The sequence below is a fragment of the Neodiprion fabricii genome, chromosome 6 (genome assembly GCF_021155785.1).
Source record: "Neodiprion fabricii isolate iyNeoFabr1 chromosome 6, iyNeoFabr1.1, whole genome shotgun sequence".
Lineage (NCBI taxonomy): Eukaryota > Metazoa > Arthropoda > Insecta > Hymenoptera > Diprionidae > Neodiprion > Neodiprion fabricii.
Window position 1 is genome coordinate 27,775,827 of NC_060244.1, and position 16,792 is coordinate 27,792,618.

Below are 16,792 nucleotides of genomic sequence, written 5' to 3' on the forward strand. Positions count from 1 at the left end.
ACTTCCTCTTTTCTCGCATATTGTTGACGTTTTTTTCCTTATCTCTCTCCTTCTCTCTCTGCCTCTTGCTTAACTTCTCTCGTTCCTTTGGAACACCGCTAATTGGATCACCGCATCGCGTAATTAGTCCTGGCACAGATTTCCTCTCTCGTTTTCCCAGCCGCTAGCGATCCCTAATTTGCGAGAGTGGCTGATCTTTTCTTACGCGTTTATAGCTCCTTCGGTGAAATTCAGAAAATCTGAAGCTTCGATTTTCGTGTGACGGCTTAATTAGCCACGTAACATCGGCGCCGCGGGTGACGTCGCAGATTTATTGGATTCCTCGAGGGGTTTCGTTCTAAGTGGATGCTCGTAAGCCACACCGACGCTACCAGGTTAATTGTTTTTCACCAATATTGATCTAATCGTAAATTTTTCGGCAGATAACGCGTTACGCGTGTATCCAATTTCCATAACGCTGCGTACTACAGTCTACAGTGCCACAAAAAACACAGTTACACTTACATTAGTCATATCGCCGCTATTCAGAAGCAATCTCTGCCTGGCTTTTAGTTTTGACATCGAACAACACTAAAATGGAAACAAATAAACGGTGTGTAGATAAATTAACGCCACTTTGAGCCCCGGGCGTGACCGCCAGGTTCAACCTTTAAGTGCATTTTTAACAATATTATCTTTATTTTGTAATATCCGTTTATATACCAACGTATTTTCACTGTATGTACACGGTAACTAATCCATGTTGCAATAAATTGTGTAGCAACTTGAGCAAAAATTGTGATCCACGATGACTCGGTTCAAATTCGACGTGTCGCTTCAACGAGTCTAGCCATCACAAAATTATCTCTGACTGTATATATTCGGCCACTAGGACGATTCGAGTATCAAAGGAGAACCAACCAGTTGACATAAAAATCTTTGATCGTTCTGTGACCCGCATACGGTTCTTGGCTCTGGGATTATCGGATCGAAATCTCCCGCTCAGACATTGCAGCGAGAGAAATAGAGGGAAGGAAAAAAAAAATAGTTGAGCAAGACAAAGTTTCCCCACTATCAATAATACCGAGCAAACAACGGGCAAGGGAAATCACGGCGATTCTTGAGTCATGCGGATGAGAGAGCAGCGGCGGCTCGACGAAGAGCACAGCTGTAATCAATTCACCGGGTTTGAAACGCGACAATTATCAAGCTATCCAACAAGAGCGTGCAACATCGTGGCTGCGCCTCGACGGCGTGTTGTTCGTTGTTTAATAATACGTACCTGTAATGAAATTACGCTGCCCCCGGGGGTCCGGTATCCCCCCTCGCGAGGGCGGCGTGTGTGTGACGAGGCGGCGGCGCGAGGGGGAACGGGGGCGGAGGAGGGAGCGAGAAGAGAGGAAGCTGGAGGGAGAGAAGAGGACCCGATCGGTCGCTCCGAGTGAGTTGGCAGTGAGTTAAGCGAGTCTGGCGCGCGCCCGGCTCAGTCACCACGAGATCGTCTTGCCGAATGGTCAAGTCGCGCCTTTTCAAATCTGTATCACGTCACAGACGCGCCGGCATCGTGGCCTCCTTTAAAAAACGGAAGCGAAGGAGAAAGGATTTTTCTGAAATTTGAAAATTTAAGGAACAAAGAACTACCGGAAATCGGCAAATATCGTGCCGAAATTTGGGCGAAAAATATAGACGAAAGATCGAGGGACGCGGTTCACCGATCTCTCGATCCTTGACGCCATATTTCGGTGACAGGGGCGCGTTGAAATCGGCAATAAATCGAAAGAAAACCACCCGAAAGTGCGCTGGGAAATCGCGGCCGCGGTAAATGGTATCGGGAATCGGTTGGAGTTGAGTGAAAATCGCCACCTGAGGTGCAAAGATCGATCGCCATTGGCGAAAAATGTGGACATTTCTGCTTCGCTGTTACGTGTCAATAACGTCGATCTGAGCACGGAGGCGGTTGATTTTGGTGTGATTTAAAAGAAAAAACTGAAACTTTTGCACGTACGTGGATGAGAGAAAATAGCGTAAATAATAGAGCGACCATCCCTCGTCGATCACCGAGCGCCCCAGTGGATGCGGCGGAGTCTAAATCACCCCAAGAGGATTAAGCGACGCCGAAAAAGCGACGCTCCTGCGACAGAAGGACCTGCGAGAGATGAGCTTCGCTTTGCTGGTGGCTGGAGCATACGCCCTTGCCACACTAAGGCGGTGTGTGTACATTGTTAAATCTTATCCTTAGCTAATTGCATAGTTTTAATAATAGGCGTGCCTTTCGTCGCTCCCCCTTGGTTTTGATTTCTCTAATTGCGCCGAATCGCGAATCGCCAGCGAATTTATAATTCGAGATATGACGGGATAAACGCGTGCGGTACAAGGTGTCGAAATGACAGGTGCAGGTATGATGGCGAGCGGTATCAACTCTGCCGCAGTTTCTTTTATACATCCGTGCTGAAATTCTTGCGATGAAAGTTATAGACGCCGCTGCAGGTATATAATGACGTATATAGATGTATGTGTATGTATACCACGCAGATTATACATTTATCATCTACGTAAAAAGTCAATAAAATCTCGAAGAAAGGTAGAAAAATGGTAGGATAAAACCGCGGGTCTCTTGGCTGTAGAATGTGCGTAGAACCGGGCAGCTCGAAAACGACACGATCCGCTTTTACCCGATAAACGATATACAATACACGTATAATCTTCTACGACGAAATTGTATGGGCCCTCCATGTAATAAATATTTATCGACATAATTTGGTTGCGTGTAACTAGCGCATGGCTGGGCCAGGGGCAACGGACCAATTAGTGGGGGGGGAAAAGAACGACGCGTAATTTTACTACGACCTTTCGGTTTCTTAGTTACGCCGTGGAACCACCTGATTAGCAATTCGCACAGGTACCGGCAATCCCTGTAATTTGAAACCGGAATCTAGGGTCAACGCGGTTCCTCCGTGCCTACTCGGCCGCACCGCGTCCTGCGTCTCAAACAACTTTTCCTTCGAGTTACAAATTTTCTCCTGTTTCTGTATTTTTTATTGTTTTTCTTCGTTTTTTGTTATCTTTTCATTAAGCCGGTCTTCTTCCACCCAACAGATCAACGGTGATACGCGAAACGTCATTGCCTCGTATCAGGCTGAAACGTCTATTTTTTTATCGCAGCCCGATCACGATAAGCGTGATTCGTCATTGCTATAAGAGCGCATTACGGAACGACTCGTTACGTAAGAGTAAAAATTGTAACATTTTCAAGTACGCGTCGACGTTACTAATTTACGAAATCGGTAGTGAGGTACGCGCGCAACCGCGTCGAGTGATACGTAATGGTTAATTAACAACGGCCCGAACTTGTCTTTCCTTATCGATCGAGGTCGCGTTAACTATCTCTTCGCTGTACGATCTGATACTCTAGATAAGACGCGGGTACCTAACAGTTTTCCATACGCTTCACCGATTGGCCGTATTTTTACAACGAAATTTAGTAAACGAGTGACTAAGCCATAACTGAGTCAGTGTCGGTGTTTATTTGGCTTCGGTCTCGGAAGTAGCATAGGCGCCTAGAGAGGAATACTATCTCATCGTCCTCGTTGTTTATACTCGCAGCAAGCAACCTGCGGCGAACGATCGCGATGCGTGAAGAGTGAAACGTTCGTCACCTTTTCGACAACTTTGGGTCCACGCTTCGCTCGCCGATGGAATAATTTACGAAGGTATCGGATGAAAGCGAACGGGTCAATTACTAGTTTCGACGGAAGACGAAACGCGGGATCGATTCTCCGTCGACGATAAGACGGGCAGGGAACGGCGATAAATGATTGAATAAATTTCTGTCGGACCGATCGTTTGTGTGCGGAGGTACGACGAGGCGTGGGCGCGCATAAAACGACGGCAACACTCGAGGGGCTCTCCTCCGGTACCGTATGACAAATCACATGATTACTTAAAACAACGAAATATCGTCCGTGGTGTAAAGAGACGTATGTGGATGCGCGCGGACGAGTGCGGTGTGTGCCCGGAGTAAACGGGCGTGTTTGCTCGAGGCCCATCATCACGGAGGCCCTTTTCCTCACGGCGCAAGTCACAACACACTAGTAAAGTTACAAAGCAAAGGCAAACATATCCGAAGATGGGCCTTAACCAGTTTATCAAACAACCGGCCCGGCGTGCCGGCCTCCGGGGTCCGGGGCCCGGCCTAAAACCACCGCAGGACCAGGGCGTCCAGTCAGTCAGTCTCGCGCGCCGCAACGGCGGCTCGTATGTCGGGGTTAGCAAGGTGATCATCGCCTCCCGGGTGGGCATCCGCTCTCCATCTCGTCGGCCAAACCCTTGTTATACTCAACTTCGGAATCCGGGCTATTACAGGCACGCGCTTATGCAGGTGGTGCGCTCCCGGCTCTTGCGCTGCTTCTTCGAGCTCGACTTTTCGCCACGCGACCCTTCGCCGATCCCGTTTCGTCATGCGCGCCGCGTCGAAGGGCTAAGGGACAAGGCTTCGACGCCATTCGGGTTATCGAGTGTGAAACCCTAGACGGATGGAAGGACTTTTCTCCGAGTACCGATGCCTGTCACATAAACTGCGCAAAAGGGTCTACCAAAGATTCGCATGTGTTACAGTGACTAATTCCACGGACACTTATGACCGTCGTTTCAATTGTACAACATAATTAATTCACTACAACTATAGGACGATGTTCTACACGGTATCGGACAAATCCTCATTCCACGTGCGAGTTCTTAGTCTACCCTTTTCTCAGTTTAACACGATGTAGTCCGAGCGATTTTAGGCTTCGATTGATGTGTGACCCAATTTGGCCAACTTGGTTGTACAGAGTTCTTAAGCTACGCAATGTCGAGTCGCTCGTTTCTCAATTCCGGGGAACAAGATCATCTGGTTTTACGTAAGGAACAATCTTCATGAGACTGGGTCGCGGACCCACAAGTATCCCTCCATTTATCAATCGAGCATCTGTGCGCATGCAGGCACAGAAATAGACACGAGCTTTTTGTCGCGTCAGATTCCCGTTTTATCCCCGACTTGTCACATCGGCGAAGATTTAAAACCATGCCTACCGTTGGTTCTGTCTTTTTGCGCGTAACGGCCAGTCCGCGGCAACATCGAGTTCACCGCGGTGGATGATCGTTTTCTGAAGAATTCTTACAGCCTACTCGTAGAGAATATAATGCCACGATAATAGCTCTGCAGTGTGAATAAAACATCTCCCAGGGTCCACCGGAAATCCGTTCTCCTTGCCGAGATTTCAAGTCGCCATTTTGACTCCCCAAGTCCGAAGGAGACTCCGACAAGGGAGGAGGCCTTTCGGGTCTGTCTGGGCCTGTGCAATGACCGAGTTTGAGTTCATCGGGGTTCACGGAGCGGGAGAGCCACGTACGTGCGTGTGGGACAGGCGGGCCACTCCACCGTGAAATGAAAATATTATGCCACCGCATACTCGGAGGTCCCGATGCAGGTTGACAAGGGTGCCGTGGCCGTGCGTTCGGCGCGTCTGTGTGAGCGAGGCATCGCCGTGCCGACGATGATGAACCCGGAGGGTGCGGAGGGTGCGGAGGGCGCCGCTCTCCGAGAGTCAGGCGCAATCCGGTGAACACCAGCCGTGTAAAAGCACATCTACGTGTCGCCGCGGTAGTAAAGATTAAAGCTATGGGATCGTTAACGTAACACGAGTTGTCGTTAAAAAGCGAAAAAGGGAAAATAAAGGCCCCGAGAGGCGCCCCCTTCGTTTATTAATGCTACTTACATTATCGCTGGTTAAGACACGCGAGCGTTTATACGACCTTTCGAACGGCCGCTGCTCTTCGAAGATATTTTTGTTTTACCACAAGCCAGATTCAAAAATTGATGATTGTTACATTGAACATAGTAATGAGAAAATTATTGTTTTCTTTTTTTCTCCGTGTCAGTTGTTCGGATTATTTTGGAGCAGTAAAGGCAGTTTACGCTCAAGGCTTGACGAATACATCAAACCTGACGAGTCTTCCTCGTCAAATTTTTTCACCGATCTTTCATCGCTTTCGTCTTAAGATTGCAATACTTTGAGCATGACCACGCCGAGGAGAGTTTTAGATTTTTTTTTTCTTTTTTTCATAATTACCAACATGCTCCTGCGAATCGAGGGTCAGAAATACTTGCTGGTGGTACAGCAACGTCGACCGGAGCGGAGGGCAACTTTTTGCGACAATTTGTTAATCGGAGCTTTCAATGCGTACCTACTTGGTGCGCGCATACCAGGCGAACCGGGGAGGCGGCTGCACAAGTATGCGGGAAAACCGGGCCGTAAATAAATTCTGTTTCATAAATTTCTGTCAAGACTTGACGATCTCTCGCGGCTGTTCATCGTACCTTTTACATTTAACAAAGCGGTATTTGACGAGGAAGAAGAATCCACGCTGATCCGACGGTGCGCACACTCCGGCTTAATGGGCGGGAGCGCGAAAAAGATTCCGACGAATCGTCGACGTCGAGACGGAGGCGTGAGACGCCGTCCGGGTCGGTGCCGATATTAGTGATTAGACCACCGGGACCGCGAGGTCGGGTATCGAATGTCGTTCGCCGAAAGGAGCGGGAGATCTTAGGGGGCGCGTTCGAGGTATACCGATAAGTAGACAGAGACGTAATCGGTTTCGTCAACGTCGTCGGAGGTCCGTTGCGCAGGCGACGAGACGCTGACGAGGCGCTGAGTCCTCCGCCATTGGGAGAAGCAATGTTTAAATTACGGGGACCGGAGCGAGCGGCTTTACGACCTCTGGCCAACGGCGTCGTCGCAATCAACCCGAGATACCGTCCCTGTCATCGATTTCCGGTCGCGATATTGCGCGCCCCGCGCCGCGGAAGCGCCCAACTGCAATTACTGAAACGGCCGAGCGTCGGACAAATCGATGGGCGTGTTCGAGCTCTCGATTATTATACCTGCGTACACAGACCCCGTTGAGCTGTGAGAAATCGGCAGTCATCCGTGACTCTGTGTTGGAGTTGCGAAAAATTGCAATGGCTAAACGCTTTCAGCTGTGAGGCTACCGTCCCGGTCGTAAAGTCGAGAGGCTGCGGTCGCTCGCCAACGGCTCCTAGAATCGAACGTGACGCTGATGGCACGGCAACCGTTGCGCCAGCCACGGTGCGAAATGACCGTCGAGGGTCAACTATTTACCTGGTTTTTTTTTTGGTTTTTTTTCATTACCATTTTTTCTAGGTTCCAAAGGACCGCAGGGAATTGCTCCGCAAGAATACCGAGACGACAGTCGAAGATTTCCGGTCCCCGTTTCGGTTTTTGTAAACACACCGCGGCGTCCGGAGATTAGGTGGAATCGGAGGCAAATATACTGTAACATGAGGCAATTGCCGCGCGTGTTTTCGAAATTTGTACATATATATTGGGTGTATGTACCTACTCGGAGGTATGCCCACTTATTACCCACGTGTACGGCTAACATTGGGTATAAATTATGCATCGTACATATTGGTGGAGAGCCGAAAGCAGGATCGACCGTCGGCGGAATAGTTGGTTACAAGAGATCGGCGCGCGCTTATTTCGTTTGGTTTGTTGATAGAGTGCCGGTAAATATATGTGTCAGTACGGTAATGATATTTGCACCGAACCGGGCGGCGTAGTCGTTACTCGGCGTTGTTCGCGGTGCAGCGGCGTCGGCTGTCACCTCTGGAAATAAATGATACGTGACGTCAGCTCCTGACATCACTGATCCATATCTTCGTTCTTGACACCGCGCGCTCTGGCTGAGCGATTCGATCCTCGGCACGTACTCGTAGTCAGCAGGTTGTCTGACCACCGACGATCTCAAGGGAGTCCAGGTGAAGAGAGAGGCTATCCAGCGACGCGAGAGGAGGACCAGCAACCAGCCCACGGTCCGCGATGTGGGCGTGGGGAGTCCCGGTGCGGTACCAGACGTCGTGCAAATCTGCACGCAACACGCGTGCGAAACCTGTGTGGAGCGGGACGACCCATTGTGCACGTGCTCCTCGCCTCCTCGAGGCTCTCACGCGGATTACCAACTTGACGAAGTGAAAAAGCCTAGCCACGGGGTTCAGGAGACGGGGTTGTCCTCTTCTGGCTCCTACAAATTTCTCGGTGCTGTTCCAAACGTTGTGCAACGTTCGGTTCGACGGCATGTGGAGAAAGCGCTTCAGAGTCCAGGTGTCGCGATACGCGCTGACGCGGCCCACCATTTTCTTCGTCTTCTTCATCTTCTTGGACGACCCGCAGCGGTGAACCGCAAGCCGCGACGAAGCTCATCTCGCTTTATGGAATCAAGAGAGACACCCTCTCTCGAGGTTGCAGTTCTCAACTGAACCCGGCGTCGGAGGCGAGTCTTTTTCGAAGGCCCTAGAAAATACACTCAATTGCGCAACGCACCCACGCCTCCATCTCACAATGCGATTCCTCCGCCCTCGCGCTTCGAATAGGAAGTAGGCTGCCCGCCGGGGACTAGAATTTATTGTGCAATTTACCACTCGTTCGTTTCGCGCTGCATCTTAGCTGCAGTGCAGGACACGCGATCATTCGCCGCCGCAAATCACCTCCTCGAAAACCCTTTTTCTCCGTTTCTCGATTCTCATCCACCGTGGATAATCCTCGTACGGATTCGCGACAGGGCGCGTAATTCGGTACGGTGCCACGGGCGATAATTACCTTCGGCAATTGATCCGTCGAACGATTCGACACGTCCGTGGCGTCGGTTTGGCCCTTTAAGCTTGAACCTCGAACGAGGTCCCCGCCACAAGAACAACACTGTGCCAAAAATGCGACCCGACTTTAAAAATTCGTTCACCCTGAGCTGCCCAAGTTCAGGGCTGCTCGATTTGACAGCTTGTACAGTATACCTAAGACTAAAATTCTTGCCCCTCTAATCCCGGTCGGACTGATCCTCGAACGCCTTTTCTTCTTCCGTTTCAGATTCCGTGGCGCAAACGGCCACTCTAACGACCTTCGCGTTGTTCCTGACCTCGAGCCTGACGCCACTTTCGGCAGCCCCAGCAGGCCTCGGCCACGCTGAGATGCGGGAGGAGCCCTGGATCCACTCCTGTGGTGCACCGGTCACCGACAGTCCGAACCAAAGACACAACCTCTACCGGACCCTGAAGCGGGTCCACACGCAGTTCAAAGTGGCCTGGGATTACTTCCACGCGAAGAACGACATCGCGCAGATATACTCGAAGGTGAGTGCTGCGTTGGAGGGAATTACCTCGCGAACGCGACACGAGGCTTCGCGCCGTTGTCGTTGTCGAGGATATAGGGTGTCCGCATCATGCGGAGCGAGATAGCGCGTTGACACAGCTCAATTCCGCCTCGCCGAGGCTACTAAATGACAGCAATTATTGTTTTGTCTACGGCCGGTCCCAACCGGCGTAGAGCCGTATTTTGTTCAGGCCTTTTTATCATTCCTGAGCTCGTGGAGCGCGCACGGACTCGTCGGTTCGGGCCCGATGAATGCAGCCTCAGGCTCTTCTCTGCGAGTCTTGACTACAACCGCGGTATCTTGTTCCTCGTTGCAGGTGACCAAAGAATTGAAGACCCAGTATAGCCTCCCCTGGCTACCGAAGGGACAGCTTGAATGGTATCACAAAGAGGCTTGGTGCCTCGAGAAGGCGAAGAAGGCTCAGATCGCGCTCCCCAAACTGCACGACACCCTTCAGAGATTCGCCATCACCTTTTATCACCTCAAGTCCTTCGAGCTGGACTCCCATTTCAACACAAACGCCAGGGGGAAGAGAAACAAAATCATCGAGGCCATGTACCACAATATTATCAGAGTAAGTAACGGCGACAACTTCTTTGCTTTGTTCCCGAAAGGTCCTTTTCTCCAACAGGAAAGTGGGCGCCCGCTTCCCAGCCGATCGGCGCTTCTGACAAATGCTTTTCACCGAATTACAGATGCTCTGCGAAGTGGAGACGGCGATAGTCATCCTTGGTATCGAGTTGCCGTCCTCCTACGAGGCGGCGATAGTCACCGAGAGTCCGGACTGGACGGAAAAGGGCGACTTCACGCGAATGCTGGTGCAAGACAGCGGCGTGATCCAACTTTACAAGGGGTTCCTGAGGGATTGGATCGTGGCGTTCTCGAACCTGGCTGCAACGCTGAAGGACACGAAAGTCTGTGATCCGTTGAACCCTCCACCCCTGGAAACAATCAGGAGGAGGAATAAACAGGGGAAGAAGGGGAAGAACGTCAGGGTGCAGAAGCCGGGTCGTCGGAACAGACGTCCCGGTCAAGGCCGAGGGCAGAGAAGGGGTTCCCGGAGGAAGTTGACCGGGAACAAACAGAGGAAAACTGAGTAAATTTTCCTCCTCCCGCTTCTTCTTCTTCCTTATCCTCGTCCTGTTCTTCGCCTTTTTATTTTTCTCGTTCTTCTTACAAGACACCTCGCTAAGTACGTGACGACACGAATTCGTGCGAGGAAATTTAATTCTGGCGGGAAGATGGACGTGTTAAAATATTTTCGTTCGCGGAACAATTATGATCGTAAATTATTCTCACCGCGATATAAGACTACGAATTTCACTTATTTTCGCCAATTATTTATTTCATTTTAACTTATAACCGATCATTTTATGATAAAATTATCACAACTAGCTTAACGATTTTCAATCCTCAGTCCTGACCAGAAGGGAGTTACTCTTCTACCTCTTTTTTCTTTTTATTCCTTCGAAACGTTGTTTTCAATAGAATAGAAACGAAAACGAAGAAAACAAAGAAAAAAATAAACAAAAACCCCAGGACTAGAGACCAGTATTACGAGATCTACTTCAAAGTGAAACAGTATTAATGTACTTATTGAATGACAATTAGTACGGTAAATAATATAGTAATGATATTAATGGTTCCAGACATTTCAGTCAGCGAATTTGAATACATCTTCAAAAATATAGGCGGATTTATCAATAATAGCATTAAAAGTGACGTGCCAATTATCAACTAGGTGTAAGATTAAATATTGATTTATTAATCTGTCCTAAATTCGTCATGACTTGTGCTGTAACGCGGCTTCTGCGTTACCGGTAAAAAAAAAAATTTTTTTATTTTGCTGAATTCTCATTTATAGAGCGTAGATTGATATCGTTGTATATATTTTAGATTGTAAAACTATTTATTCAAGCCCTAGCTTTAAACTAAGCGATGCTTAAATTAGTAAGCTGTGATATCAGAACGTACGTGAACGTACAAAGTTCCTACGTTTTATACGTATATAGAAAATGTCAATAACACTGTAATGTAATTCTTCATGTTTCTCGTCGTTCATCTGAACAGAAATTGAAAACTCCTGTTCCATCATTTTTCCAATCACCAAGGACACAAATCTCAAATCGTTCAATGCATTACAATATATTCTAAATAGACACTTAATTATTCACCTAAATCGGTACTTACTCACCGAAGCCTTTTAAATACCAAACTAAGCGTACAATTCCTTATTATTTGATTAAATTAATCGAAAGCAAATTTATTGCTACTGCAAAGATAAAAGTGCAATTTAGAAAAAGAATTTAGATATTCAAATTCGACAGATGTAAACCGCTAGATTTGTTTTTAAAAAATAGTGATTTTAGGCCTTAGAAAAGTCTCACAATTGTGCCTTAACGAACGTCCGACAAAACAAATGGATCTATCAACCTAGGATAAAAATTATGTATACGCTCAAAAGTCGTTAAGCAGTTAGAGATATTTTCATACACCCCCTCAATGTACGTGTAATATACATCAATTTCCAATGTATACATAATAATACTTTGCGTAATTCGTAATGTACTTATAGCAATTACTATTGTAACAATATTTCTTCGTACATAATATTTTATAAATCTAGAACCACTTTAATCGCTACCGACTTGATGTACTATATAAGTATTTATACGAATTATTATTCTAACTATTATTATTATTTTAAATTTTTTACAATACCAAGTATTTCGTCACATATATTTATTGGGCCTGAAAACTTACGTAACACATACGTCTATAATTATTACTTATTTATTATGCATATATCACGTTACCATCGCATATATTTATTTTCATTCCTTTACATTATTATACAATGATTTTTTATCATATTTTTCTTCGATTGCATTTTGTATAATAAATTTGATGTTTTGTATGAATTTTAATGGTATCTTTTTTTTTTATTTTTCCACCGGATCAAACAAATTATCAACACTTTCCCCACTCTTCCGGATTGAGTTATCGACACCGGATCATCGCATCGACACTCCCATCGATTAAATGAGCTACCAATTATTGTTAAGGAACGTTATCTTAGGCCCGGTTATTCAAAACTCAAGATTATCTTTGATCAAGTAATGCTACAAAGATGGGCGACGTTATCAGCTTTCGTAAGAAATACCTATACTGGGTCCAGCTCACTTCTTCGTTGGGTCAAAGATAATCATCAGCGGTGAAAGTTATGTCGGGCAACGTGTCTTGTCCCATGTGTTTCCCAGTGAACAGTATTATTCATTACAATAACTCGTCACAGCTGTCAATCAACATAAAAACGAATCACAAGCAGTTAATACGTATGTGAGGGGCGTTGACGGCATGAATAAATATCACAACTTAAAATTGATCGGATTATATCGAGATGTTAATTGAGCAAAGAAATATTTGTAAAGCTGAGCATACGTATGCAATTGGACACATGTTCCGGACTCATCGTCTGTCGTATTACACGGGAATGGAAACGATTACACACATGCTAATTGAGAAAATGTCGCGGCGATATTTTGTGATTTACTAAACGTATTCAGGAATTTTTAACGTAATACGTACTTCATGAGAAAGAAAATGGTGATTTTCCATAAACCTCGATCGCAGACTTTTCAAGTACCAGAATTCTAAGATCCTCGGATATTCGTATTTTTTAAACTTGAAATCATTTCATTTTTTCATCTGAGGATCCTCAAGTACCTGGCACAGTCTCGACTGATATGACTGAAATGTGCGGTAATAATGAGATAAAGCTCTTTTACTCCAATTTTTCATTTTCAGTCCTACTTTCATTTCAAAATTTCTGACTTTCCCTGAAAAAAAGGATTGCGGTTGATTTGCGAAAAATATTGTTTTATAATCGCAATTTGCAAAAGTAACCGGCTAATAATTCATCCGAATCATTTGCAAATAGGAAAGGATTAGATGTAATCGAAAAGTACTTTTGAATCATCGTTCTATTGAAAAAGAAATTATCCAGTCACTTGGAGCAAGGGGAATCCTACGATGATCGTCATGGTGTACAGTTTATAATACGGAGGAAGATAAAACAAACACTTGAGATCGTTAGTGTAATTTTTCGGGCCGTGACAGGAATCAGCGTACGTGATCCACATGTAGCACGGCATCTTACATCTATAAATGGAACGTAAGTTTATAATACGCGACCCGGCTCACTACGGAACGTGGAAATCGGAGTTATAAACAAACGTGCAGACTTTCATTCACAAGTTTTTGCGAATATTGCGTTGGCTTCGGGGATCATTCTACGTCATTGAACGAGATTCCATGCGCGTGACGCTTTCACCGAAGACAGGCTGAAATAATATTGACCCGATCACCGCTAGCTATTTGGCTATCGATGTACCTTAATGATCGACAATGACTATCGGCTTTAATTCGAAATTGGCGTACTTGTTACATCGCGTCGATGGCATTTCCAGAAACAGAGGCTGAATAATTGCGGTTTTCTCATTTTCCTCTACGGCATAACCAGCTTTTGTGCTCTTACTGTAAGCGAGTATCATTTGCCACTCAATTTTGTCGGAAAATCCCAACCACATTGTCGTTTAACTCGGATAAGTTCAGAGAACGATCTGCTCAGTACAGATTACAGATGCAGATTTATCCTTTGCGAAGAGTTCCAAGCGGAATGACGACAAATTGTGACAGAATTTTACGAGTACCTGACAAATTCTCCGCGTCATAATTATGTAATAACTTGAGAGGAGTTTCGAGAACCGCGTTGATTCCTCGGAAACGTAAGATTCATTCTCTTTGCAATCTCTCTTCTCAATCCTTACCCGTGCACCAGGATATCCGCTACAACGGTACCTAATAGAACGTAACTAATGTGTTTCAGTGACAAAAAACACGCGAGTGAAAATTCCTCCGACCTTGGCCCAGAGTAAGAGGATGTACCAACAAGATGGGCTGCTTCACCGTTAGTTAGACTTTGGATCGTGAGAGGGGAGCCGGTGCATCATCGTTTTCCCTTTCCTCTTACGCGAATGGACGAAAGTCAGTAAAGGTGAACTTGCTATTTGAATCACGGGGGATTCTAGGCCTGGGGGGGGGGGGGGGCAGGGGTGACGATAATTAACATAATAACGACTACTCCGTAAATATTGCATCCCTTTACCGAATTTTACCACATACCTGGACACGTCACCTGATCACGATGCGATTGCATAAGCCACACGTGCCCATTGACTCACCTGGGGCAGTATATTAAATGAACTTTCATCCGAATACCTACAGCCCCCATTCTGAGAATCATCGTGACGTAGAAAATTCGTTACGGGATTTGAAGAGGATCCCCGGTCCGGAAGGACCGGCAATATTTTTCCGCCTTCGTCATAGAGCTCCGAGGCAAGACTCGAGCAACTACGCTTGCACGATGTTTACGTTATACGGTGTCCCAGGAATTGGAAAAAAAGTTGGAACTATCATCCCGATCGACTATATAAGGAGCACGCCTCGAGTTTTGGATATCAGTCAACAATCGTCCATCCACGGGACAAGCCACTCGACAAAGATCCCAAATCGAAGACTACGAAAACTCAGTTCACAGTCATGTTCGGCAAATGCTCAGCACTACTCGTCCTGCTATCAGTCATCGCCGTGGCTCACGGTGCACCCAGGAAGCACAGAAGGTCTACCCTTCCTCCTTGGCACCACCCCTGTGGAGAAAACTACTACACGACGACCGAAGAGAACATGGTCGATGGCTGTGAAACGGGCTTGAGGAGCGGACTACAGCTCCTGACTTCAAGTAACGCTCTTGCCCTGGATAACTACATCGAGTCAAAGTACGAGGAGCTCTATTCGCAAGTCAGCAACCTGCCGGAACACCAGTACAAACAGAATTGGGTGCCTGGCAAAAAGGACGTCAAGATCGTCATGGATCTGGTGAACGCCGACCCTAAAATGGTGAGTCTATCTATGGCGAAATTTTTTAACTTGAGCATTTGACCCACCACAGCTATCCACTTAGTGCTTTAAAGCTCAAGTATCAGGAGTTGAGAGGAATGCGACCGGCGGGAATGGCGTGTGCACAATGTATCCCCGATTAACTCTGAATGTTACAAAATATATTAATGAGCCAGTAATTATTATAAAGTATCGGGAAAACAGAAGCACAGCTGGGTTGATGCAGCCACGTGTTGAGATCGAGTGACTCCGCTCATGTTCGCCTGATTGCCGGCCAGCATTATCGCTATTGCCGTCACTCCGCGTGCCGATAAAGAGCCGCGGCTCCAGTATCTCTCTCCAAAGTGCGTCGACGGTCGGCTCGTTAACAAAAATTCTTTTTCAATTCGCTTCCAGGTCGCCGAGCACCTCCCAAAGCTCCACACTGACCTACAGAAGTTCGCCGTCGCTTTCGAGGAGCTCGTCGAGGACGAGACGAGGCAAGACGTGCACAACGCACTCGTGGAAACGCGAGATAAACTGATGATGGACCTCTGCGAGGTCGAGGTCTCCTTGACGTCCATGTGTCTTAAGGTCCCGGAGCGCGTCAGCGAGAACATCATGACCGGTACCGACAAGGACCCGGAGGGTGAGACCAAGCGGTTGGTCCGAGACTGGGGCATTCTCTTCAGATACAGGGAGTACCTCTCGACGTGGGGGAAGATCTTGCACTACTGATTCGGTTCCACTTCTCGCTCGTCGTTTCGCTCCGGAAGTTCTTTGGCGGAGGAGGAATGCCTTGTGAACCAGGGGAACACGAGCTGGCGGGTGCGGACGTGCGGCGGGTGCCATCCTGATCCTCTGATGCTCCAATCGTCGCTGTAGAAAAACCGCAGTTCCGAGTTGCAACACCAACCGAGACGACGTAGCTGCGCGATGAATCACAAGGTGATGCAAAAGTCATTAAGATTAAAACTTCTCCGGGTGGTATAGCATAGAGACTATGAGTTACTGCTCAGACAAGACGAGGTGCGAATGAAGAACTAATCGATACTGGAAATACCCAGAGTACTTGGGTGTCGAAATTAACAGTGTTGGACAAAATGTGATTGGAGATGGAAGGTTGACGCCACTGGACTAGGCAGGACCTTTTCATCCCAGCTTTTTTTAAGTTATTCTATTTATCATGCCTATTTATTTAATCATTCATTCATCTTTGTGACACCGGATTGCGTGCCTTAGAAAATTATGTATTTGACGACGACGATGTCAACGGTAATTCACAATTCGGTCTCATCAAACAATCTATTTATCGATTCGCCATCAGTATTATATTTATGGCCATTTATACACTAGACTTGACAGTATTTTAAATTATTCATATTATTTATAGTGTGCATGCTCGTGTGGGTGTTTTGCGTTCACGTAGTGGACGCTGAAATGATATTACTAGATTAATAATTTATTCTATTTTTTTACAAAATTTCCAAATTAATAAACGTGATTCAAAATCAATTATCGTTCGATTATTCGTTATTAAAACAACAATGATCCTGCTCCAAAACTTCTAATAAATAAGTGTCCAGATCCTAAATAGACGCATTAAACCATAACCGAAGCTATACGAACATGTTATATTTGTATAATAATTAAGATTATGTGACCAGTA

At 46.6% G+C, this 16,792-nt stretch overlaps 2 protein-coding genes across 2 annotated transcripts; both read left to right on the forward strand.

The window, feature by feature from the left end:
* Nucleotides 1-1,475: 1,475 nt before the first annotated feature.
* Nucleotides 1,476-12,065, forward strand: LOC124184847. Its single transcript, XM_046574967.1, has 4 exons — nt 1,476-2,189; nt 8,904-9,166; nt 9,503-9,760; nt 9,882-12,065. The coding sequence occupies exons 1-4, from the start codon at nt 2,135-2,137 to the stop codon at nt 10,284-10,286; spliced, it is 981 nt and encodes a 326-aa protein (XP_046430923.1). The 5' UTR covers nt 1,476-2,134; the 3' UTR covers nt 10,287-12,065.
* A 2,667-nt stretch (nt 12,066-14,732) lies between these two features.
* On the forward strand, nt 14,733-16,528 carry LOC124184474. The gene is made up of 2 exons (XM_046574192.1): nt 14,733-15,144; nt 15,541-16,528. Exons 1-2 carry the CDS (start codon nt 14,788-14,790, stop codon nt 15,859-15,861), a joined length of 678 nt encoding a protein of 225 aa, XP_046430148.1. The 5' UTR covers nt 14,733-14,787; the 3' UTR covers nt 15,862-16,528.
* The last annotated feature ends 264 nt before the right edge of the window (nt 16,529-16,792 follow it).